We start from the raw sequence: 26,789 nt of genomic DNA, 5'->3' as shown, positions 1-26,789 counted from the left end.
GTTATTTGGTATTACAGTGCAAGTACATTACTAAACCTCTGGCTGTTGCAGTGGATTGGATGGTATTAAATAAATAATAATAATAATAATAATAGTTTAAAAGAAAGTTATACAACTAGTGCTCATGTATACTTTCTGAAAACAGTGTTGTGCAAGTTGGTCAAATTTCTTTAAATGGTTTAGGAGGAGTTGTGGACAGAAGAAAAGTGTGACGATGACAGATAGCTGGTAAGCGATCCCTATGTTTCGTCTGTACTTTGTAGGAAGTAGACACAATAACATGGTAATGTTTATACCTCATAAAAGCCTCGGACCAGAGCTTGGGTTTGTTGAACTACTCCTCTCTCCACTCGCCACTTCACCATGCGCTCTATGTACTCCTTCTTGTTCTTCTCCGTCACCTGTAGGTTGGCTCCTCCTGATTTCAGCTCCCTTTCTGTCACCTGATGACACACACAAGACTTCTGTGGATCTGACAGTTTTTTTATTTTATTTCCAGAGAATCATCAGATTGCATCACAGGTGATATAATCGTTGTCAAATTTCTCTGGTATAAGATGAATAAAACATATACTGTAGATAAGTGCTTAAGTGCGAGCATAATCTGTTCCGGCGAATCAAAGCGAATTTTCCCATAAGAAATAATGGAAACTCAACCTTTAAACCTTTAGACTGGCCATCTGGAGCACCGGAAGTTTTCCGGGTGTTTTCCGGGCCCAGTCAGTACGCAAATATATAAAAAATGACGGAAGCCATAATACTGCCTTTCTTTTCTACGAATATGGATGAGTGCATCGATCGCACGGGCGCCGCCGACAAGGAGCGTGTGTTTATGTTACGGATGCGGATGTATTGCCCTCCCTCAATATTAATTAGTTAGGTCTATTCCATCTGTGTTCTGAAACACCGCCCCCCCCCTCGATGCAGCGAATTTCTCTTAGCAAACTAACAATAATTTTCATGAATAAAAAGGTGGAGCTTAAAGTTATGCGAAAAGAAGAAAAAAGCTTTAGAGGTAAATGCTGTGAAATGCTTCAAATGAACAGATTATGGCTTTGGCGTGAAGAAAAGTTACAGTTCCGCTCTGACGGCTCTAACATTACGGGACAGCGAGGCTGGATCCAGCAGGCCACCACATCCCACATCATAATACACTGGATCATTAAAGTGGAGATTCATTTTTAAAACCACATATAAAACAATACAAAAACTTTATTAAGTAAAAAGTATATATCGCGTGATATTTGTAAAACAAAGACACAAAGGAAAGAACAATAAGACAAACAACATATAAAACTACGTATAAAGACAATATTTTCAGTGACGCGTTGCACCAGTCTCACAGAGACCCAGAAGGCTTATAAACAGTTTAACAGCAAAATGAGACATTTTGGCAGTATTGTGATTTATTTATTTATTTCAAAAGATACAAGACAATACCGCCAAAATGTACCATTTACAGGCTGTTAGAAAATATCCTGTGCATTGTCTCTTATTGAGTCACAAGGGTGTTTTAAAAGCATTCATCATTCAAAGTATACAGTATCAGTGTAAAGTTAGTATGATTTTGTAAGTGCTATAACTCCACCTGGCACAGTTTTATCCCAGTGGAACAATCTGACTAGATGTGCAGTGCCATAAAAAAGTATTTGCCCCTTTCAGATTTTTTTTCTTTGCATATTTGTCACACTTGTATGGGTGGAATTTCACCTAAACACTTTATGAAGAAAAGACAAATTGGCCTTATTGATTGTGAAATATTATGAACATTTTGCAGGGGGTATCATCATGATGCAGGGTAAAAGATATATCTTGCTGATGCGCTTGGACACATCATCAGTGATGTAACCTGGGGTCACTGGGTGTTTCGGGTCTTTCAACATCAGACACCCTCACCCAGGCGACCCAACCAGAGTTGATCAGACTCCGGCCTGTGTCCCAGCAGCATTCATCCACGGGTCAGCCCTCTTAATCCAAAGCCATCTTGTGGCTCTTTCTGCGGCTTCAGTTGCAGACCTAATGGCTTTCCTCTTTGCCTCACTAGTGAGGCCTAGCATAGTGAGCACTTTGCAGAGGGACCGCCCTGCAAATCCTCGGCATCCCACCTCCAGGGGTTCGCAGTAGGTCTTCCAGCCTTGGCTCCTGCACTCCTCCACTAGCTCCTGGTACTTGGCACGCTTCCTCTCATTTGCCTCCTCCATGCGTTCTTCCCAGGGAACTGTGAGTTCCAGAATGATTAACTGCTTGGTGGAATCCGAAACAATGATCATATCTGGTCGGAGCCGTGTAGATGTTATCCTTGATGGGATCTTCAGCTGTTTGCCCAGATCCACTTCCAGCTGCCAGTCCGTGGCAGTGGTGAGGAGACCTAACCTGCCCCCTGCTGGGATGGTGGGCTTCTCTCCAGCTCTGTGAAACCTGATGGTCTTAGGCTTGCTGTGGCCCTTGGTGGTGTTAATGGCCTTGGCTATGCTCTCAGCAACCGCCTTTAGCACCTGGTCGTGGCGCCAGCGATAACGCCCCTCTCCAAGGGCTTTTGGGCAGCTGCTGAGGAGGTGTTCCAGGGACCCCCGTCCTGGACACTGAGTGCAGGATGGTGTCTCTGCTTTGCCCCAGACATGGAGGTTGGATGGAGTTGGTAGGACGTCATAAACAGCTTGGACTAGGAACCTGATGTTGAGGGAGTCTGCTCTCCAAATGTTGGGCCAGGTGATCTTCCGCTGAAGAACATTCTCCCATTTAGTCCATGCTCCTTGTTGCCTCATTCCCGCCACCCTGCTGGCTCGTTCTTCCTCCACACCTGCCCTCACTTCCTCCTGAATGAGGCGCTGCCGCTGTTTACCTTGGGCTTTGTCCACCCTGGTTGATGGAAAATAGCCAATTCCTGCGCGCCCTGAGGCTATGGACCCGACAAGTACCTTCTGCCTCAGTCGCGACTCGGCCACTTCCAGAGCCTCATCGGCCCTCCATTTCCGACCTGTCTTCACCTGGATGCCAGCCGATGCCACTTTTCCATCCCTGGATTCCCTGTATTGCAGGGCTTCCCGAGTCCTGGTTACCATGAACTCTTCAGTGAGTCCACTGAACGGAAGCTGCAGGATGTTACTACTGCCATACAGTGCAACGCTGCTCAGGCTTCGGGGTAGGCCAAGCCATCTTCGCAAGTAACTGCTGATCTTTCTCTTCATGGCCTCTACAGTCGTCATGGGTACTGCGTACACTAGCAGCGGCCACAGGATGCGGGGCAGGATGAAATGTTGATAAATCCAAGCCTTGAATCTCCCTGGCAGGCCAGATCTGTCAACACATCTCAACAAGCCCCCCAGCTCCTTGCTGGTTCTCTAAATAGACGCAGTGTCCTTGAGGCTGCTATCAAAGACCTTACCTAGGCTCTTGACTGGCTGTTTCGTAATAGACGGGATGGTGGTTCCAGCCAGTGAAAAGCTGTACCTATCTGTCACCTTCCCCTTCTTGAGCACCAGAGATCTTGATTTTGCTGGTTTAAAGCTCATCCTTGCCCATGTGATGAGCTTCTCCAGCCTTTGCAGAATCCATCTGCAGCCCGGGACAGATGTGGTGGTGACAGTTAGGTCATCCATGAACGCTCTTATAGGGGGCTGGCGTACTCCAGATTTTGTCAGGGGTCCCCTACACTCCACCTCTGCTGACTTGACTATCATGTTCATGGCGAGTGCAAAAAGGATGACTGAGATTGTACAGCCTGTTATTATGCCCTTCTCAAGTCGATGCCAGTCCGATGTGCCTGACCCAGCAGTGACTCTTAGCCTGAAATTGCTGTAATAGTCCAGGATAAGGTCTTTGACTTTAGTGGGAACATGATGTCGCAAGAGGGCGACCTCAACCAGCTTGTGAGGTATGGAGCCATACGCATTGGCTAGGTCCAGTCACAGTACGGTCAAGTCTCCTTTCCCTTCACGAGCCTCTCTGATGAGTTGTGTAACCACTCCTGTATGTTCCAGGCATCCAGGCACTCCAGGAATCCCACCCTTCTGAACAGAGATGTCTATATAACTATTCTTCAGAAGGAACTCAGTTAGACGTCGTGACAAGATGCTGAAGAAAATCTTGCCTTCGACGCTTAGCAGCGAGATTATCCTAAACTGACTGATGTCCTTTGAGTCTTCTTCCTTCTGGATCCACACACCCTCTGCACATCTCCATTGACCTGCCACTTGTCCCCTGCGCCAAATCACCCTCAACAGCTTCCACAGATGTCGTAGTAATTGTGGACAACGTTTATACACAGTATATGGAACACCGCTGGGGCCTGGGGCTGACGCTGTTCTGGCGCTCTTCACCACCTCCTGTATTTCAGCCCAGCTGGGCTCCCTCATCACAAACTCCACAGCAGGCGCCTGTGGGCTGATGAGGGTCCTCTGCGGTTCCAGGTCTTGGTCCCTCTCTGGGTCGCTGAGGGTGTTGTGCAGAAAGGTGTCTGCCTCTGCCACTGAGCACCTAAGGTTGCCACTCCGTTTATCCCCAAGCAGCCTCTTGGTAAAGGTGAATGGGTTGGAAATGAACGCCGCACGCTTCCTTGCTCTCTCCTTTCTTCGCCTTCGGTGTCCTTCTGCCCGCCGCAGCGTCATGAGCTTCTTCCTTAGGATGTTACGGAGCTCAACGAGGGGTTGTTTCTCCTCTTCACCTGCTACTTTGTACTGCTTCTTTAGGCCCCGCAGTTCTTGGCGTAATTTGTGGATCTGAGTAGCCCGGCGATTCAATATATATTTCTTGGGGTTCTTGCTCTCCCTGAGGCCAAACCTCTCTACTGCGTAGCTGACTATGATGAATGTCATGGTCTCGAGGCGCCTGTCCACTTCTCCCTTAGCGGTGGCTTCCAGGATCAGGCTCACATCTGTGTCAAACTGTGCCCATGCTGCCTGGCTATTGGCTGAAGGCCACTTGATCTGCTTCTGATGGAATGACCTGCAGGGGTACAGAGGCTTTACTGCTCGGAGGGGCTGGGCACTGTGGGGTGCTTCCTGGCCTGGCCCCTCCTGCGTCTCACCAGGACTAGGTCCTGTGCGTTGCAGTGTGCTCCTCTGGTCCCCACACTTCATTCTGGCCAGATGTATCTTAAGGCCACGCGAGTTCTTACACACTTTTCCGCAGATGCATTGTGCATTCGTGGTCAAATTTCCATTGCCGTATGTCGATGCCGTGTGGTCAGTCCGAATGGGGCTCTCATTCTCCCCCCCTCTCGGGCTCCCCTGGGGGTATATCTCAGAAGGCTTTTCCGTAGCACGCTTGGGTTTCTTCCTCATGGAAGACGCAGGTTGGGGTGCTAACCCTCCCTGCCCCGGTTGCCGTCTTTCCGAGCGTAAGCTAATGCTGCTACAGGGTAAGATATACCACTCATCAGTGTAAGATATACCGCTCATCAGTGTAAGATATACCGCTTATCAGTGTAAGATATACCACTCATCAGTGTAAGATATACCGCTTATCAGTGTAAGATATACCACTCATCAGTGTAAGATATACCGCTTATCAGTGTAAGATATACAACTCATCCGTGTAAGATATACCGCTTATCAGTGTAAGATATACAACTCATCCGTGTAAGATATACCACTCATCAGTGTAAGATATACCGCTCATCAGTGTAAGATACACCACTCATCAGTGTAAGATATACCACTCATCAGTGTAAGCTGGATGTGCAGGAGGTCGGTGATGATGAACCAGTGCCTGCTGATGATGAGCAACACCTCTCCCCTGATCTATTAGAGCCAAGTGAAAAGAATGTCAATCAAACTGAACAGGTAAGCTGGAATAAAATCAATAGCAGCATTAACTCGTGCTAATGATTATTATGGTAGTCAATATTAATTCAAAATAACGTTTCTCAGCATTATTTCGAATTATTATTGACTACCATAATAATTTAAAATAAGTAACTAGTTTACTAGCGTAAGCTAATGCTGCTACTGATTTTATTTCAGCTTACCTGATCACTTTTATTGCCATTCTCTTTAAAATATTGTCTTTATAGTTTCATATGTTGTTGGACTTGTTCATATGTTCTTTCCTTTGTTTCTTTGTTTTACTGATATGACCCAATATACGTTTCTGTGATACTTTAAATACAGTAATGTTTAAATAGCATTAATTTCTGTACTGTATTATATTTTTATACTAGTAACTGGTGTTAAAAAAAATTTTCTCTACATTAATGAGCCGATGTATTATGATGTGGGCTGCTGTGGGCCAGGAAGTCCAGGGCCACTTGTGCCGGCCCCAGTCTGCCCCTGTGTGTGAAGCTAAAGTAAAAGGACAGGAGGAATAAGACCCCGCTCTCACTCTTATTTGAGTTTTTTACACACACATACACACACACACACACACATTATCGGAAAAATTAACAAGGAACATCGTTAGACACACTAACGGAATCACTGCTGTAAAGTAAAAATAAAACAAATAGAGAGAGAGAAAGAGTGTGTGTGTGTGTGTGTGGTGTGAAGGGGCACAGTGTCCACTGAAGTGTAGACTGATACCAAGAGAAAATAGATCTTTAATCTCTCTAATAAGACTTTCTTTTGCTTTACACGCGCGCACACACGTGTGTTATAATAAACAGTACACACACACTGTACAGACACGCATACAGACACAAAATAAAATATGTTTTACGTATACACACATGGTCACAGTGTTATAGTAAACAGTACACGCATGCGCGGATGTTCATTATACCAATAAAAGACCCAGCAGGGGAGTCGATTACCCACAATTCCACAGCGCAAGAGAGAGAAAAACCGTTGGCTCAGTTGTGATCACGTGAGGCTCGGCGTCAAAACAAGAAGCGCATGCGTGATACATGATACTGAGTACTTGTAAACCAAGATTTGTTCGTTTTTCAAGTCAAAATTTATTAAAAATCTTTGCTCGTCTTGCGGAACACTCGCAAACCGTGTTACTCGCAATCCAAGGTTCCACTGTATAATCAACTTCATGTATCATAACACTGTCAGATACTTTAATTTTCCTCAATATGTAGATTACCTGGCCAAACACCTCCTCGTTAACAGTGAAGTTGAGATCCAAGACGTCTGTGATGTCATTGTCCTTCATCCACTGTAAGCTCTGGTGGAACTCCTCATCCAGGTACTCGAGATCACTCAGGTCAGTTGCTCTGAGCACAACAAGTACATTAGTCCAGTGAGCACCATTAACTATAGACAATAATACCTCTGACTTAACATCTTGTCGGCTCGCACTTACAGTCTGAGCAGAGCTTTATAAAAGGGCCGGGTGAAGAAAGCATCCAGCAGGTACTGATGAATCAACGCTAGGCCCAAGATCCTGCCACTGAAACGGAACCTAAACACGAGCGTACACTTGTCAGGGTTTAGAGGATTCCTCACAAAGCAAGAGAAATATCACAGTATAAAGGTGGCAAAAGCTACTGAAGATCTAATGTGCACATTGTTACTCACAATATGAGAGCCCAAGCTTAAATCAAGACATGTTTTTCATGCAGATGTCTATTCCTCACCTTAATCATGGAATAATCTCAAGATGTGCTCACCATTCCAAATGATTCTCTACGAAGGCTGACATTGGACTGATCTGCACTGTGTACGTGTCGTTGGCTGAGTATTCAAACAGGCCGTAATACGGGTTAAACAGTTCCTGAGAAAGCAGGAAGAAGAACTCTCGAGAAGGTCCGCTGTAATCCAGACTGGACAACGGAAAAAAGGACAAGAAAATACTGATGAAGATTGTGAAAATGTTGTTGCTTAAGATGTGAGAATTAGGCATAACTACTTTGTCGTATTCGTTTTTTTTATGTAGCATTAAAAACAACAGATAATTAAAGCTGAGGTATGTAACTTTTCAAACAAACATGTTTTGCCAAATCCACACCATCTGGCCAACTTTGCTCTACTATGTACAAAGTGCCTGGCCAAAAAAGGTCGCCACTTTAGAAGGGTCAAAGTACTGGTTAAGCAGATTTTAAATTACTACAGTTGGGTTAAGAAAGGTCACACATTATTAAAAACATTATTAAAACCTACAGTATAAGGACTGCCCTGAATTGCATGAACGGAGATCACTTAAATGCTAAGTAAAGATTTATATAAAAAAAATGACAGAAGAAATTACAGCTATGTTAAATAGTGAAAGTAAGAGCATTTCAAAACATACTATGTGACAAGACGTTACGACATTGGGACTCAACAGCTGTGTATCCACACAGTAAGAAAACCACTTGTAATCAGTTTACCAAAAAATAACAACAACTTAAATTTGCTAAGGAGAGTAAAGATTAGACTTTGGACTGATGGAAAAAGGTCATGTGGTCTGATGAGTCTAGATTGAGCCTATTTCAGAGGGAAGGGAAGCGAATGAAGCGATGCAGATTTAAAGACTCAGCTTTTAACTTCATCTTTGAGAACAGTATTTCATGCAGGACGTACCCTTCCTCGCCGACAAAGGTAATATAGAGTTTGTTTCTTTGGAGTTCTTTGCGTGAGTAAGCCATGACCTGGTTAAACGTGCCTTCCAGTAGATGATCTCTGCGTACTATTAGTCTGGAACACACAACAATAAAGCCATAAGTTAATAATGTAACATATAAACTTATTAAGTTATATTATGTAGAATTATTATTTTTTATTATTATTATGTTGACTTGCTTGATTTTCCCTGGCCCTTGTCCATATCCCTTGGCTTCTAATTTTCTGTAGAAGTTACGAAGTTTGGCCTCAAAGTCCCTGCGATATGGAGCTGGAGCACGAGCTCTCTGGGTACCTGTAAAGCCAATCAATGAGACTCAAAGCTAGAGAAGCTGGAGAACATGGAAAGTGTCTACAGCCTAAGAATTCCTTGTCTTTAGGTAATCATATTAATCTTTCTATAAAGGCAGGATTTAGTACGCATGTCTTTGCTCTCACTACAAAAATACGTATTTGACACCGGGAGGCAACCCGAACCCACCTGGAGAATTTTGCGGTGAGGATCCTGGGGAGCAGCGTGGAGAGAAGGCGAAGCCGGAGTGAAACGTGGTGAGAGGAACGTAGGACATGATCTCCTCCTCAAACAAACTGCGCACAAATACAAAACTTTCAAACCAATCTGAATGACTCATGCATACACAAAACGAAAAAAAAAAACGTTATGTGATTTATTAACAAGACAAAATCCTTTTATTTTCCTGATTTCACGTGTGACGACATTTCTGCGATTAGTCCTTTTAAATCACTTGGCCAATTTCTATGATTTTTGCACACTTTAAAATGATACTTACAGTATAGTTCAGAATGTTTTTTTAGTACTACTATTTTCTCAGCAGAGGTTCTAGGCTATAATTATGACTCACCTTAACAGCATGACAAAGTCAGCATCACAGGACAGCTTTTCTAATCTGGGTGTGCCTTCTGTACGGATGTGATGTACCTTTTCTCTGAAAGAATAAATATATATATATTTACACATACACCTTGAGCATGATTACCCTATAGCTCCTCAGTACAAAGATCAGAAGGTCAGAGGTCAGGTCATACTTAAACGAGTGGTTCCTGGCCAGGCTCGGCTGCCTCTCTTGGAGCACCTCGAAGATGTTGGGTTGCCGTAGAAACGCCACAATCTTATCATTATATGCTGTGGCAAAAAAAAAAAAAAATTTAATGCAAAAATGTATAAGTCTATATAGTCTAATGTGTCTAACGTGTCAAATGGTTAGTGTATATAATATATAAGAATATTATATCAAAAAATGTGAACAATTTATTGCTTTATGAAAAAAAGCAATACATTTTTTGCTTCTCTCTCTCTCTCTCTCTCTTTGCTTAACATTATGCTAAAAATACACGAAAGTCTGGCTCTCTTTAGAGCAAAATATGAAGAAATGTGGTCTTGCTGAAAACTTTAGCACAGTACTATATACAGTACCAGTCAAAAGCTGTGGACACACTTTCTAATTCAATGTTTTTCGTTTGGTGATTTCTACATTCTAAAACAATACTGGAGATTACAAACCACTAGAATAACACATATGACATCAACAACAACAAGAACAGACGTGAAAATCAGTTGTTCTGGAATAGTTCTTGCAAGAACAGTGCATTTGCGAAACCCATTGATGAAACTGTCTCTCCTGAAGACCTTCCAACGAAAGCATGACCAAAACTGACCTCGGCTGCAGAGGAGAAGTTCATTTAGAGTCACAGATAGAGATAGTGAGTAGCAGATACATCTCAACATCAACTGTTTAAAAAAAGAGTATTGCAGATTTTGGTTGCCTTCAGCATTGTTTTATAATGCTGAAAAACTATTTAAAAAATGATTAAATTGAGAAAAAATGAGTTGGAAGGTGTGTCCAAACTTTTGACTGTATATACAGTATGAGGTTTAAGAGCATGCTGTACGTGTGCTTTTAAAGCCTGCTCCTTACTGCTCCACTCACCCAGCGGCACCGGCTCCTGCTGGCTTTGGTTTCGGATGGCGGCCACTAAACTGTTCCCAGGCCTCGTTATCAGGGACACTCCACGGGTGCGCGACACGTCAGACGCCTGTTAAAGGACAAATAAACTCACTGGCTAATCCTTTGACTGAGTCGATGATCAATATTAAGATCAAGTCTACATTTAGAAACATTAACCATCTTATTACCAGAACAACAACAGACTGAATGAATTGTATTCCAAGCATTGACTTTAAATATGCACTGTTTATATGAGACTGTAAAAGGGACCATTACACACACACCCACATACACATACACACCTCTCCTGCGCTGTAGCTGCGCAGTCTCTGCAGGTGTTGCCGGTGAGTGAGGTGGTTGGGCAGCCTGCCGTTCTGCAGAGGGATTCTGGGGTCGATGAAGGTCGTGGCACGGCTGTTGTGATCCACAAAGAATGACTGCAGAGTTGAGAAGAACGGGAAAGAGAGAAAGAGACAGACAAATTGCTCAGCACTGCTGAAATTGTACTGTACTTCACTTTCGTTCCACACATACCGTACAGGAATTAGAATTTTCCTCTAGGCAAAATGGTGCTTTGCTTTGATGCTACCTTTCCCTGAGGGTCGGTTTTAATCTCCCAGCCCCGGGGAAGCTCCATGTGCGAATCAGCAAAGCGGTTCAGGAAGGAGACGAGATCGCGGTTGTGCTGGTAGCGCTCGAAGTTCCGCGCGTCCCTCCTGATCTTCAGGATCATGTGCTTCAGACATGAGCTGTTAGTAAACATGCGGTACGCACCCTATCAGAGACAAATAAAAACTGATTAGAATTTTTTTTTTATGTCTCTATGAATAAAAAAATGATGTCCTGAGAGTCATTCCGTTCACCTTACAGGGTTCAGAAGTATTTGATCACACTTATACACCTCAAGTCAGCTTCTGTCTATCAGCTCACTCTGTATATATGTGTGTGTGTGTGTGTGGGTGTGGGTGTGAGCTCACATAGTTGGCATGGAGGACAGTGAAGAACTCGGGGTGTGTGATGAACTTGACAGCCGGACTTTGGAGCAGCAGGGTGATCTTCTGACAGTGACTCGGAGAGCAGTGCGAGTCTCGCCTCGGTTCTGAGAGACAGAAAGACGAGCAGAGATGAAAGAGTATGAAAGTAAACAACAAGTTCTGCCATCAAACATAATGTTATTTGATGTATTACTGTAGAGCTCGTCCCCGACTTACGGACATTCAAGTTACAAATCTCCACAGACACGAACATTCGTAGATGTGAACAAATCACAGAAGTAGCTCCCGTGTACTGTACAAAAAATACACACTGCAGTGCACCAGATACCAATATTTACAATTATATGCAATATTTTCAGTGTGTACAGTAGGGGAATGGATAAACTATCTAACATCTGATAAAGTGTTTTCTATGCGTGTGTGTGTGTGTGTGGGAGAAATAAATCGCCCTCTCCGGTTTCAATGAATCAGTCCGGGAGCACAATGATAGAAAATGTCTGTCCTGTAAAGCTGTCCTGCTGGTGAATAATCCTAATTTCGAGAATCGTCAACAAAACAAGAGTTCACAGTCCAATACAGTGAAAAACAGCTCTTAGACAAAATGAAGTCCAGGATTCCCTCTAGATTTAAAGGCGCAGAGACAACACTGCTACATTTGTGTAACAAATGTAGCAGTACATTTGTGTTTGTTAAAGCATTGGACTACGGTTCGGAAGATCCCAGGGTAAACCCCACAACCACCAAGTTGCCACTGTTGGGCCCTTGAGCAAGGCCCTTAACCCTCAACTGCTCAGATGTGTAATGAGATGAAAATGTAAGTCGCTCTGGATAAGAGTGTCTGCCAAATGCCTAAATGTAAATGTAATGATATTTGTGTAAGATTCATTTCCTTAGGCGCGGTTACAGTTTTTGGCCACATGATGGCAGTGTGGGGAATTGAGACAGATTCAGTCAAGTGGATTGGTATGCTTTACATTGTATATTCATGTCAAAGGCGTATAAGACTCACTTTATCGGACAAAATACGAATAGAAAATAAACGTAACTTTATTCTATAATATTTTATAAACGTAACTTACCGCTTGTCTGAGGTGGTGAGTCGGTCTCTGTACTGCTAGTCCTCTCTACTCGGGGGTTCCCTCCTTCCTCTTCCCTCCTCTCTGTGGCCATGGTCCTTTGGATGGTCTGATATCTAAAACAGAGAAGATACACATGGTTAACTAGATGACTAAAGAACGACAGATCTAAAGGTTTCTGTTTACATAAATTGTTTCTTAAAGAAACAGTTTGGCTCTTCCAGAGCCCTCTGCTGGCTGAGTGGTGAACTGCACTGGATATGTCAGTCTGCCCTCTAACCAATACACAATCGCCAAGTGTGTATATGTTGTAAATTGCTCTTCAAAGCAAATAATTTACTTTCAAGGAAAAAAAAATTAAACACAATACAGCATCCATTGCATCACAATGCTGCAAATCACTAATTTTTACCTTTTTTTTTAAATCATCCAATTATTCTAGTGTCAAAAGTGTTTTAATGCGCATTCTGTTAAAATTACACTCGCTGTAATATTCTAATGATGCAAAAACAAGAAACAAATCAGCATCAAAAGAAACAACATCTGGTTTTACATCTGGACTCTAAAGACTAAAAAAAGAAAAGTCACCCCCCCCCAAAGGAAACTCATTTTAAAAAAGTGATCTAGAAACAAAAGCATCTAAAACTGATAATCTGAGCATCAAGTTCTCTTCTCAGTTCAAACTGATAAATAAACACTAATACAAGACTGTAATCGCCCTGATCTGGCTTCGATATACAGTATAAGTCCTTGTCATTAGCGGACACGACGACATGACGCGGCAACATCCAATGCAAAAAAAAAATATGCACATCATAGTACTGAACTCTATTCAATATGCATCTAATGCAATTGCACTGTTTGAACATCAAATATCCCAATCTGTGCAACCCACAGATTTAAAATACAAGCAGCGTTTGAGTCGAACCAGGACTCCCACAAGTTATTAGTCGATTTTCCAGGATCGGACGTTCCACTCGCTGAATGTTCACGGGAACGACTACATTGGGATCGTCGTTCACGGACGATCTTCTGTAAAACGTTTGCAAAGTTCAGATTCTTTACTGCAGCTAAGAGTCTCATCACTGTACTGTGCTTAAAGTCTTCTGTAAATGTCAATCGAGTTTATGACTTCATTCAGGAGAAATTTCATCACAAGTCCGGTTTGATTTGATTTCGCTCTTATATGGACAGCATGCTGGTCACACGATTACCCGGAATAATTTGCACTTGTGAATTGACCAATAGTTCCAGATCGCACTGACTAACATGCATTTCGTGTCATATGGTTACACAAGAGCTCTCCGGTAGCTTTCAAATGACACCAACTCTGCACCGCTGCGATCTACAGTACAGTGCTTCGAGAGAGTGAGGCTGCAGAAGCCTGGAATTTTAGCTGATTTTGGAGCTCTATTTTAGATTAAAAAGACACTTGTGATACTACTGAGAAGCTCAATATGTCATATTAATCAGTCGTTTTCTCTGGGACAGAGGCGTCATTCAATTTAATTAAATTTAATTAAATTAAATTTAATAAATATATCTATTTATTTGTCCAGTTAAGAATTGAATCGGATCAAATCGAATCATATCGCCAGTATCGTGAACCCGAACCAAAACCGTGTCATTTTACTGTATATCCTTACATGTTATGATATTTCTGTCCACCAGATGGTGGGAGAGAGCCTGCTTTGGAGTCACTGGCAAGATGTAATACAGAGGTGGAGGAGTAAAGGGAAGCAGCGCTCTGTAGTATCACAGAGGACACAAATCCACGCCACATGAGGCTGAATCAGAGAGAAATCAAGGCAGAAGACAGCCCACACTGCTTTCACTTCCCCTTTGCAGGTCACTCCACACATCCTCAAACTGAAATATGATGCACTTTACAATGATGATTCATCCACAGATGGACCACTGTGAATAACGGCCACATAAAAAAATAACAGCTGAATCTTTCTTAAAATTCAGAAAAAAATGTAAAAAAACTGTTTTTATGTGCTTTAACATAAGTGAGAAGAGGAAATGACTGCATGAAAAGTCTAACGTGTCATTCCTTAATTTATCTGATTTTCTGTGGTATAAAATGGAAAAAAAAACACATGTTGTCGTAATTATTTTCCAAGAACAGCACAAAGCAAGTGTTTTATTCCTTACGCAGTGTATAAAGGTGCTCACACACATAAACACACCTCCTGTTGAGCTGCTCCATTTGCTGGATGGATCCGGACCTGCGCAAGCCGTCAGGTGTCGCTGCTGTGGTTGGTCTTTGCCATGTCGTGGTGCGGTTAATATGGTCCACGTAAAACACGCGTCCATGACTGTCGATACGCGCCTCCCAGTCTGTATGCACACACACACACACACAAACCAGAGAGAGTAAGCTGTGTGACAGAGTAACACTGATAAGCAGGCAGACGGAGTTGAAAAAGTGAGACAGAGGTAATCCTCACAGCTTTGCTCAACACGCTGGCTATGTGTGAAACAGAGATAAGCTGAAATCTGATAAATTGTTTGTGTGTGTGTGTGTGCGTTAAAAATAGCCAGTGCCACTGAATACTCTAATAGTGTGTCTCAGTGTGTGAGATGTTTAGAAGGGGGCGCTCACTGGGAGGAAGGGGCTCGTCGATGGTGGGGTAGTGGTGGGGGTCCGGCCTCAGAGCAGGGAGCTGGCTCACTGGAGGGTGACTACATGGTAGAGGACACTCTCCTAGGCACACACACACACACACACAGACACACAGACATACAGCAAAAACAATATAATAAAAATACACTTTGTTTAGCACGTAGCTGTCTGACACCGGAGACTTCGTCCAGAAGGGTTTAATAAACTTAGTATGTTTACAAAAACATTACCAAATCACCAACTGCACATTTCTCTTTGTTAAATAACGGAACCTTTAGCCTTGGAGCATGGCAACCAGGTGTGCCTGCGATTAGGCTGTTACTATGGAAACCACAGAGTATTAAAAAAAAGAATTTAATATAAGTGTGTAATTCAAATTACTAGCAGCATTGCTGACAGAGCTGAACTGTTCTTAAATGAAGAAAGAAAGGATGGAAGGAAGGAAAGAAAGAAAGAAAAAAGAAAAAGAAAGAAAGAAAAATAAAAAAGAACAAAAGAAAGAACTAAAAGAATATAGGAAAGAAAGAAAAAAGGAAGAAAAAAGTATAAAGAATAACTAAAATAAAAAGAAAGATGATAAGAAAGAAAAAATAAACAAAACAAAAATACTGTTAATAAAAAAATAAACCATAAAAAAAAGAAAATCATAAGAATGACAGGAAGAACAAAAGAAAGGAAAAATAAATGAATAAACAAACAAATTAAATAATTAATAAGAAAGAAATTAAAACTAAAATAAAAAAGAAACAAAGAAAGAATAGCTGAAAAAGTAAAGAAATAAATTAAGAAAAGAAAAGTAACTTAAAAAGAAGGAAAGAAAGATGATAAGATATAAACATAAAAAATAACAGAAAGAAAAAAGGAAAGAAAGACAAAAAGAACAATGGAAAGCAAAACTAAATAAATAAGAAATACAAAAAGAAAAAACTAAATAAATAAGAAAGAAATAAAAAGAGAAAAGGAACAAAAAAACAAAACAAAAAAAACAAACAAACACAAAGAGGAAGTATTAAGGAGAAAAAACCCTCTGCTCAATCAGATGTGAAAATTTTGCATCAAACTGCAGACGAGACATTTGCCGTGTAGAGAGACGTGTTTTCACTCCAGCGCTTACATCAGCAACACGATGATCAACACGCGGCTCATCTATTAAAGTTTAACACAACTCCTACTGGAAGATGCTACCGCTTATGTACAACATGTTGTAATGAAGTATGAATGATAAGAGGCTTATATAAATATTCGCAGTATGTCAGGAGCACTTATACTCACTCCTGCCGCTTGTTCCAGCTCCTGGGGAATCTCCATTACCCACAATGCCATGCGGACTTTGCACATGAGTGTCGGGCACTTCCTCCCACCTTGTGCCGTCCCTCGTTCGATTTCGTCCGCCCTGACAAGGCTCCACCTCTAATTCCAAGATGCCGTCCAGCCCGTCCATGTCGTCCTCGTCTTCCTGTGAGGAGAACACGCTGCTCTTGCCGTGTCGTGCGCTGTCCAAAGACGATGCTCGCATTGCACCGGCACCCCTCGCCACCATGTGACTACAGCATGGCACTGGGCTAAGGTCAGCCTCGCCCTCGCTTTCTCCTGGGGACCTCTGGCCTCTGACTTGATCCTCGGATCCCATAACTTGTCCTTCCCCGTCTAATATCTGGACGAGTTCAGAGAGGCGCTGGTGCGAGCGGCTGCGAGGTAGGGAACGACGTGGACCGTTGGGAGTCAGTGGCTCTGGTGCTGCACCATCTTCATCTTGCTCCTCTTCTTCCTCTTCTTCTTCTGTTTTAGAGCTTTCTGATTGGTTAGAGGGAAGACTGTGAAGAAGGTGGTGGAGACGGATGTAGTGTGACCGTGGTGTCTCGGGTTCCTCGCACGTCGAAGCAATTACGGTCTCCAGCTCACAGACAGGTAGTGAACAAGGGCGATTTTTCCGCTTAGCTGCACCACGCAGTCGAAGTGGGTAACCTTCTTCTTCTTCCTGATCCTCATCCTCTGCTTGAGACCAACCCTCAGGAAAGACAGGTTCAGGTTCCGCTCCCCCCACAGCATTCTCCATTTCTTCCAACACTACATCATGGGTCTCCGTTGCCCTTTCCCTATTTTCTATATCATCGGGTTCCTCATGCATCTTTTGACTGCATCCTTCTCCTGCTTCAGGCTCTTCTTGCTCCATCTGCTCTAAAGCTGCCACTTCCTCTTCACCCTCTCCATCTTGCTCAGGCACCAGAGCCTCACCCTGACACTGTCCATCTTGCTCAGGCACCAGGGCCTCCAGCTGACTTCCTCCACATTGCTCAGGCACCAGGGCCTCCAGCTGACTTCCTCCATCTTGCTCAGCTGCAAGGGCATCTATCCCTTGCTCACCACTATCTCCAAGTACAGATTCTGCCTCCTCGATCTTCTCCGCTTGCTGGATTGTTCTTCCATTATCTGCCTCCAAAGGCTCTACATCCATGGGAACATGTACTGAGGCTGTGTCTCCATCCAGAGGCAGATCAGGAGCAACCATGTCCAGACTCATGGTGTCCTCAGCTTGAACTGGAACACGTTCTCTGGTCTCTAGTTCCCCTGGTTCATGATGCTCACGTTCCTCAGGTTCCTCGGGCACTGTGGTACACTCAAGCTCTGTGCTGAGGGACATGTCCTCATCGTCTACAAGATGAAGAGAGCACCAAATAAAAAATACATACTATATCAGATAATTCAGAGTAGAAGAAAATAAATAAATTAGGACAAACCTGGATGAATAGAGGAGGTTATCTCAAATCGGAACTGCAACTGACCACTGACATGCTCCGTTGGCAACCTTCGACCCAAAGAGTAGCTGACCACTCGGTCACTGTGGACAGAGAATAGATAAGAAATTCTGTTTATGTAGGTGTCCAGGACAGAAAAGATAACGTACAGAACATATCTTTAGGACTATACAATTCTAGCAACTCTTGATAAGTATTATGCAAACCACATACGAGTCAGATATGCTTAAGGTTAGCAATACTACTAGAAAGTAGATGCACAAGCAGCCATATTTAAGACATTTAAGCTTTTGCTACATCTGGATGACAGGCGATAGTGTTTCTACCTCATGGCTCCAGGATGCCCAGTCTGACCCTGAGCTCAGGTTACATACATCAGGTGTGTTGATATACATGTTTTCCCTATGTGGGTTTCCTTTGGGTTCTCTACTTTCCTCATACTTCCTAAAACAATGCCAGTCGGTCGATATGAATAGTCAATGTGTGAATGTGCCTTAACATGGGCTCCCATTCATCATCGATCCCTTGACCAAGATAAAGTGGGTACTGAAGATAAAGAAATGAAATATTGAATTAACTCTATTTGAAACCTGGGCCAAAGTGGAAACAAACCAAGAGTTCCATTTTGGTTTTGGCAATTCCGAGTTCTTGTCATTATCAAGCCTGACAGACTGGCACCCAGTTTAAGAGAAGTTCACTGGTATTGATCCATAGCATTCGGGGAAGAGAAGAAATTGGTACTGTACAGTATAATGATGAAACCAAGCCATGCAATTCAGTCACTGCTTAGCTTACTCTTAAAGTATATTCATTTAAAGCAAAATCAAACCATACAAAGGCAACTTTATGTCAAATTACAGATTGTATATTGTAAGAATATAAACATGCAGAACTTACCCAATAGCATGCTTCTCCAGTAATCTCTGCACCGGCATGGACAGCTTGCCCAGGAAGCGCTTTATGATGGGTCTGCTCTTGGCAAATTTATCCTTTACCTCAATTTCCAGTACGTCCGTGGGTAGAGACACAAAATTGAACCTCTGTTGTTTGACAGAGAGACATAGGAAGAGAGAGGGAGAGAGCGAGAGAGAGAGGTGATAAAATCAGGACCAATTTAGTACTAATCAGAGTAACAGCTCTCAAACAGTGTGAAGCAAACAGCGTAATGACTCCCCTAATGCTAGACCTGCTAAAACACAGAAGTAGCCTATATAAAATATGCAGCTTGAACAAAATAAATGTATTGTATACTTATATAATATATAGAATAATATATGAATTAAAATAAGTGTACGATTTTAGATACCTTAAGGGAAAAAATGAGTCTGAATACTCCTGCAGATTGCCCCTCTACATAATTGCTATCAAATATTATATTAGAACATAAATTCATAGGTTAATGGTTAACAAATTACATGAGACAATAAAATAAAATAAGCAATATGAAAATAAATATGTTGTATATGAAAAAATAGAAATATATATTTTTTCAAATACATGTATACTTTTATATTATTTATTTTATAATAAAATTAGTTTGCGCCAAGTTTTCATTATGAAAAAATATTTTTATTATATATAAATATTTATTTGCATATTAATGACAAACCCCTAAAAAAATAAATATGTCACAAAATAAACATTATACAAGAACTTGTATTAATGATCTTGACAGACGGCTGTCTCGTGCCTAGTCTTTATAATAATAGTAATATCATATTTGATAATAATAAACCTATGAATTCCCACGTGAGTCAGTTCGCGTCAGTCGTGCCCTTTAACCAATCAGATGTGACCTCGCCATTTCAACCAATCATAACCCGCCAGGAGCGCAGCCTTAATCCTGTTTACATGAAATAAACCTGCTCCCGAGCAGGTTTAAGCTTACGGATATGCTGCTGTGACAGCAAATGCGAGAAGCGCATTAAAGAATAAAACAATCCGAGATCAGGACAAATCCACAACAATCAAATCCAGCTAACTGAGTTAGCGACATACGATAAATGGACCCCTGAATAAATAGCTATATGTGACTAAAATAAACCCAATGTATTTGCTAGTGAGCTATCTATTCTGCAGATTTAGCCAGCAAATACAATGGGTTTATTTCAGTTGAGAAAAAAAAGCTAGTTAAATTTTCTGCTCATTAACCACTAGCTCGGTTTACTTCTTGCTAACACTAACCAATTTTTAAAATTAGCAAGAAGTGAAATTACCCAGAAAACAAAACAAAAGAACCAAAAAAACACATATTTTGATTGAATTTCATGAGTTTCCTGCATGAAGTTTGTAGGTCTGCAGGTAAATGTTACTCAAATTTTCTGGCCCAGAAATTCACTTCACCCTCATTCATAACGGATCTGCTCAACTCCAGTCCTGTTTTGTTTTATTTTCCTTTCTAAAATCTCGCTGAAAAGGTGCTAACTGTTTATGGTGTTGAGTTGGCTTGGGGTAGGAGAAAGCTAATCAATGTATTATTATTATTATTATTATTATTATTATATGCCTCATAGCCAACACCTGGCATGTCTCCTTCAAGATTAACGGAGAGAAATATGCTAAAAATTGTACATGTAATAACTACGATGGCACGTTTCGGTGCAGACGGCCTTCTCTGCTCGATGATGCCTCGATGTGTAATACACTGAAAGTTCAAGATGGCTCTGATTGCCGAAAGCCTGCCTTCAGCGCTTATCTTTTTTTTTTCTTTATGGTTTGCTCCATTTGCGACAGACGACATTCTGGCATCTGGCCAACTCCTCTCTCTCAGCAGGAGTGCGATTTCTTGCAGAGATCTGACAACGACATGGGGAGGAGGGATGCCAGCAAGAAGGGGACTTGGCGAAACGGAACAAATGTGCGACGTGCTCCTGGTTGGAGGAGCAGAAACGAGAGCTGTGGGGTAGAAAGCGAGAAAAAGAAAAGAGCAGAGATCCATTACTGAAAATATGGAGACTACAACAAAAAAGATTGTACGAGTGCGTTTGTTTCTTATGTGTGTCATGTTTCTTTGTCTCTGATTTCTCTTAGATGTTTAAAAGGAAAAGCTGATGTGTTCATGCATGACGCCAACAAGTCTTTTTTTATGTGTGTGTGTGCAAGGTCCTATCTAATCCCTAGAGCCGCCACGGCTGTGATACATCTGCACAGGAAGCGGTAGGTCTGTGGGAACGGCAGAACTGCACAAGATGTGTAACAGGAGATGAGAGAAGAAAGCAGAGAAAGCTTCTAAAGCACGATGCACTCCCCACTTATGCTTGCTTTTATTTATACACATATTTATGTGCCCTGTGTTCGAACATTAACATATAATCACAATGAATACATTTAATAATGTTCTAACTGATGGTACATTTTGGTGTTTTTCATTATGGGAAAAAATAAAAGGAATGAAAGGAAACAAAGCACTGCTTCAGCCCACATACACAGACAAAAATACAACCGGATCTCTGGCAACACATCTCGATATACCTAGGTGCATCTGCTGGAATGGAGAATATGCTACCCAGCGTGGCTGTGTCACCTTTTGTCTCCCCTTGCCAATCTTTATGTTGGTGATGTCATGTTTATTGCCTCATCGTTCCACTTACTATACTTGTAGCTTTTCTTATCTGAAAGTCCGTAAGTGTGCATGTGTTTGTGTGTATAACTGTGAGGGACAGCTGGAGAGCCAAGAAACTATGCGAAGGAGGTTGAGCCATGGGTGAGGTCGCTCTCTGAGGCAAACGCCAATAAGCCGCCTCAATCTTGGTCCCATTTACAGAAAGATGAAAAGGAGATAATTTCCCCTCTTTTCAACCCTCGCTTCACTCCTCGCCTCTACCCATCTTTTCTATTTTCCAAATGTCGACCTACTTTCCCTCCTCCCCTACAGGGCCAACTCTCAGTGCCGGGTGCTTCAATCACTCACATGATGAATTCCCTCTCATCTAAAGCTCTGCCTGAACACCGCCAATCATTTTTTTCCATCTGGAGAAGACACGACAAGATGAAGCCAACCGATAAAGGCGTATCTATATTGTCTTATAGGTACCACGAAAGGGTAGGGAAATCAAGAGTCAGCCTTTTGATGTCTGATTGGTGATTTTTAATCTGATATCTCTACAAACTGCCCTATCTTTCTCTGAGATACGTAATGGAAGGCACTCCATCCTCTTAAACTCTCCTCACTAGACAGCTGAACACACTCAGAGGCAAGTGGTTACTTCCCTCCATAAAACATCAGCCGTCTCACATGCTTTAACCCCTCCAGGAAGAATAAAAGCAAACGATCCCCACTCCCCCCTCCACACACACACCCTCTGTATATCTTCCACCCTGACCCATTTTCCCCTTGGACAAAAGCTAACAGATGCCTGGCTAGCATCTCTCTGATAGACACAGAAAGGAAAAAAAGCCATCCGTCAGACTCAAAGAACACGCCAATTATGCTCTCTGGGTTACCAGAAAAATCAGGCTAACGACAAAGCCTTAAATCTTTCCCTTGCAATCTACATCATTAAAGTATGGACAACACCAGTTCCTTCAAGGTCCTGAAATCAACTGATTGTTGATGAAAATAAAAAATAGGCAAAAAATATATAAAACAGTTTTTACACAGATAGAAAACATACATTACCATGGTGTCTGAGTCAACGTTCGTATAACTTCTCTCCATTAATAATTGCAAATTCACACACTTTTCCTAAGTGATAGTTAATATGTTTACAGGCGATAATCAATTAATCATTATCCAAATTAATTACGCGAGACAAATTCATAAAGCACGAAGCATTTAATTGAATAGAATAATTAATTTTTTTAACAAGGCTGTCGAAAATACTCCTTTTGTCTCTCTGTAATGTCTGAAAACGAGCCCAGGTAAAATTTTTATATAAAAATACAAGTAGTCCCCGACTTACAAACGAGTTCCCTTCCAGGAGCATGTTCGTAAGTCACATTTGTTCTTAAGTCTGACAAAATGAGTCTTATACACCTTTGACACGAATATACAGTGTAAAGCATACCGATCCACTTGGCTAAATCTGATTGGTGCAGCTGCCCCCTTCCCCCACACTGCCATCATGTAGCCAAAAACCATAACCGCATGTAAGCCTTTTTAAACATGCCTAAGGAGTACTTAATATCACAGGGGTAATATAACAGTGTTGTCTTTGTGCCTTTAAATCAGGAGGGGAATCCCAGACACCCTTTTGTCGCAGAGCTGTTTTCCTCTGTATTGGATTGTGAACTCTGTTATGTTGAGGATTTTCAGAAATTACGATTATTCGCCTTTAGGACAGCTTTACAGGACAGACATTTTCTATTATTGTGCTCCCGGACTGATTAATTGAAACCAGTGAGGCCGAATCATTCCTCCTGAACCCCTCACATGCACGCACATATAATATACCGGACATAAGACATTTTATATATTCTGAATATATATACACACTGAAAATATAGTATATAATTTCAAATATTGGTATCTGATGCACTGCAGTGTCTGTTTTTTTTTTTTGTATAATACATGTGAGCTACGTCCGTGATATGTCCGCTCTACGAATGTGGGTAGAACTATGGTCTGTTCATATCTGCGGAAATTCAAACTGCAAGAGCACCTTCTTGTGGTGTACAAGTTAACAGATTTATGAGCTACAATGCAAAACAAACATTAATTGTTTAAAAACTAGTTAATCTATTTATTTCTGAACAGCAATTTATCGATTAATATTTAATCATTAACACGTCTAACTATTAACAGAGTTAACATAGTGAAACCTCCACAAAAACATTTTACCATTTACACATTGCTCTACAAAGTCATTTCCTTGCCCGTCTCTCTTTTTTCCTCTTTTTATAATGTGATATGGAATTATTTCATTTACTTGCACTGAGATTTATTTTTGGTAAACAGGTGCACACAGTCTACTTACTTGTAACGCCTTCAGCATGTAATTTGCGAAACATGATTTATATTAAATCACTGCCATTATGAAATTAGTCCTACATTTTCCCTTAGGCATGAGTTCATTTGGAAGAGAGAAAAGAAAAGGTGACATTAAACTACTAAACCAGCATGATTGGCTCTCAGAGAAAAACTCGCCACGCTTTTAGAGGTCATATCTCCTCACCTCTCTCTGCCACACAGGGTTGACCGTGTTGCAGACGATGCCTGATCTTTTCTCTTGGCCGTGATGAGGTAAAGCAGGGAAGATGCTGTGTTTGCCCGGGTGAATGGCGATTTTCAGGTAGGGGTCCGGGTTGAAGAACATGCCCTTCTTTAAGCCTATCGCCTGGAAATCTAAGCACACACACACACACACACACACACACACACATACAAACATACGCACAAGAAATAATAAAAGTAAAGTGACACAGAAGTCAAGCAAATGAAAAGCCCAAGGTAAAGAAAGTTGAGGCGTTTTAAAAGCACTCATTGCTGACGGGAATAGTGCAAGCGTTAATCTGAACGTGTTCACGTTGCTCTTCTCCAGGGGGAAGCCATGGCATGTTAGGATTTGTAAGTGAAATATTACAGTGGTGATCGATAACAAGTGTCCCGCAGGAGTCACTAAAAATAGAGGCAGACTGAAAATTTATCTAACCTAATTACTCTGTGCTAATTGGAAAGCGTGTTCGTGTTCGTGCAGTTGCTATGGTAGCATTCACCATGCTTTGGGTGGTGCGTACCTGACAGGGAGAAGCTGATGAGTCTTCGGCTGCCCTGACTCTGTGGCATGTCATCCACGGCAACCGGCTTGAACACCTGAGTAAGGGAGAGAAAGACAGAGGGAAAGTAAAACACAGACAGAATGAAAAAAAAGAAAGAGAGAGAACAAGATAAGGTCAGCATTGTTATGTCTTATAAACCCAGACATAAACTCTATGTTTATAGTCTATGACTATACATTTTATAGAATATGATGTATCATATTTACATTCAGATCATATTTACATTCATAGCAAGCCCTGGATATACACAAATCAGGGGTGTGGAGTCTATTCCAGGGCACATTTGTTGAAGTGCACCCTGGATGAGGTGCCAACACTTTGCATGATACAGTTTTTTAAACACCAATAAACCAACTGTGCATGTTTTTAGACTGTAGGAGGAAACCAGAGTACCCAGAGGAAGCCATCCATGCATGAACAGAAACCAGATGCAAACCCCTGACCCTGGAGATGCGAGGTGACGGTGGTAACCACTAAGCCACTATGCCAACTAACTTCCTATACATCAAATCCTTTATTACATATCAATCTGGGCATTGTCTATTCTTAGACAGATGAGTCTTTGATGTTAAAGTGTGTGAGATCAGAAATGATAAACAACAGGATACCTAAAATCATGATAATAATAATATACTAAATATAATTTTAAGATGTAAGATAATCTGTCAGTATGCAAGAGCTAATCCTCGTTTGGAAGAGATGACGGCACTGACTAAGGCAGTCCTTTAAAAAAAGGATTTTGAAAACAGATCTTTTCAGTGATAAAAATCATCCTACCGTATTACAGTACCAATTTTCATGATGATGATGATCATCTTAAAAAAAATTTCATTGGTGTCAAGAAGTCAAGTCAAGAACAGTGCGTGCAAACACACTCACCGGCGCTGAAGGGTTCTTCACAGTCACACTAGGTGTCGTGGCCCTCAAGGCGCCGCTCACCCCATGGTAGTACTTAAAGCAGATCTTCGTCTCCGCTGAGGAGAAGAGGAAGAGGTTAATATGTGCCACCTACTGAAACTGTATACTGTAGCACAGCTGTTGCTCAGTGGTTAAGGTTCTGCTGTATCATGGCTGACTGTGACTCCAGCTTCATAATAAGGTTGTTAAGAAAACTGCAAGTCATGGAAATAATTAACAGATTTTTTTAATTAACAGAAATTATTAATGGCATTCTGGATATGACTCAATTAGCTGCTAATGCACACTGATCAGCCACAACACTAACACCACTGCCAGGTGAATTGAATAACATTGATTATCAATTATATACCAATAAATACACACATCACAGCCTGATTTGTATGGGGCTCAGCAGGCAAAGAGTTTAGGGTTGTTGATCTGGTCTCCAAATTCCCTAGATCTCAGTCCAATCGGAAATCAATGAAATGTGCTGAACAAACAAATCCGATCTATTTCGACCCCACCTAGCAACCCAGAGCACCCAAAGGATCCAACATTAAAGTCTCAGTGCCAAAAGCCACAGCACACCCCCAGAGGTCTTATGGAGTCATGCCCCCAGGCGTCAGAGCTGCCCCAGCAGCACAAGGGGATGGCTGAATGTTTTGGTTTTAATGTTATGGCTGCTCGGTTTATACGCTTCATGATTTCCTGAAGCGCTAAAGATTGAAAGCATTATTTATTACATACACTATATGCTAACTTGTCGATCTTATACCAAAGGGTTACCATTTCAACCTTTATCCTAATTCAGAAGCACTGTGATGGAAAGGTACCACTTAAGCAAAGTGTGAGATTTAAGATATAAAACAGAAAAAACAAAAGAATTGCTTTTTAATCACGTTCAACAAAATGTCGAGGTGGGTCAATGTTTATTATAGACAGGAAGTGCTGAGTGTTGTAGCTAAAATTAGACTCCATGTTCACACACACACACACCTTTAAACAGATTAGTTTACAGTTTCATTAATTCTGGATTTCTGCAGACTGGCAGCAGTAGCACTTCCTGTTAGCAATATGGCTGATTGATGGGACAAAGCGTGTGTGGTCAATATCGACTCTCTCTCTCTCTGTCTCTCTCTCTCACTCTCCCTCTCCTTGTAAATCCCAGAAACAGAGCTGTGGAGGAGACTAAGAGCTTAGTGAGTGTTTCCCCTCAAGCTCAATATGAGCTCCTGCATGACAGACATCATCATTGTCTAACCTGCT

The 26,789-nt window shown here is 41.8% G+C and overlaps 1 protein-coding gene across 1 annotated transcript in view; it reads right to left on the bottom strand.

The window, feature by feature from the left end:
* The window catches only part of hecw1b (HECT, C2 and WW domain containing E3 ubiquitin protein ligase 1b), a 48,396-nt gene that overhangs the window by 4,404 nt on the left and 17,203 nt on the right, over nt 1–26,789 (bottom strand). Inside the window, exons 4-25 of the mRNA XM_053487027.1 lie at nt 25,503–25,597; nt 24,582–24,657; nt 24,020–24,189; nt 18,804–18,946; nt 17,889–17,989; nt 16,423–17,802; nt 15,130–15,231; nt 14,714–14,864; nt 12,525–12,637; nt 11,428–11,549; nt 11,040–11,225; nt 10,753–10,887; nt 10,433–10,538; nt 9,531–9,627; nt 9,347–9,430; nt 8,965–9,071; nt 8,664–8,778; nt 8,445–8,558; nt 7,553–7,705; nt 7,246–7,344; nt 7,027–7,156; nt 297–443 (exon numbers count right to left, since the gene is read on the bottom strand). Of these exons, the coding sequence (XP_053343002.1) occupies nt 297–443; nt 7,027–7,156; nt 7,246–7,344; nt 7,553–7,705; nt 8,445–8,558; nt 8,664–8,778; nt 8,965–9,071; nt 9,347–9,430; nt 9,531–9,627; nt 10,433–10,538; nt 10,753–10,887; nt 11,040–11,225; nt 11,428–11,549; nt 12,525–12,637; nt 14,714–14,864; nt 15,130–15,231; nt 16,423–17,802; nt 17,889–17,989; nt 18,804–18,946; nt 24,020–24,189; nt 24,582–24,657; nt 25,503–25,597 (3,926 nt within the window). The remainder of the gene's footprint in view (nt 1–296; nt 444–7,026; nt 7,157–7,245; nt 7,345–7,552; nt 7,706–8,444; nt 8,559–8,663; nt 8,779–8,964; nt 9,072–9,346; nt 9,431–9,530; nt 9,628–10,432; nt 10,539–10,752; nt 10,888–11,039; nt 11,226–11,427; nt 11,550–12,524; nt 12,638–14,713; nt 14,865–15,129; nt 15,232–16,422; nt 17,803–17,888; nt 17,990–18,803; nt 18,947–24,019; nt 24,190–24,581; nt 24,658–25,502; nt 25,598–26,789) is intronic.

This window comes from Clarias gariepinus, chromosome 25 (assembly GCF_024256425.1).
Source record: "Clarias gariepinus isolate MV-2021 ecotype Netherlands chromosome 25, CGAR_prim_01v2, whole genome shotgun sequence".
Classification (NCBI taxonomy): domain Eukaryota; kingdom Metazoa; phylum Chordata; class Actinopteri; order Siluriformes; family Clariidae; genus Clarias; species Clarias gariepinus.
This window is presented reverse-complemented; position numbering and strand designations above follow the sequence as displayed.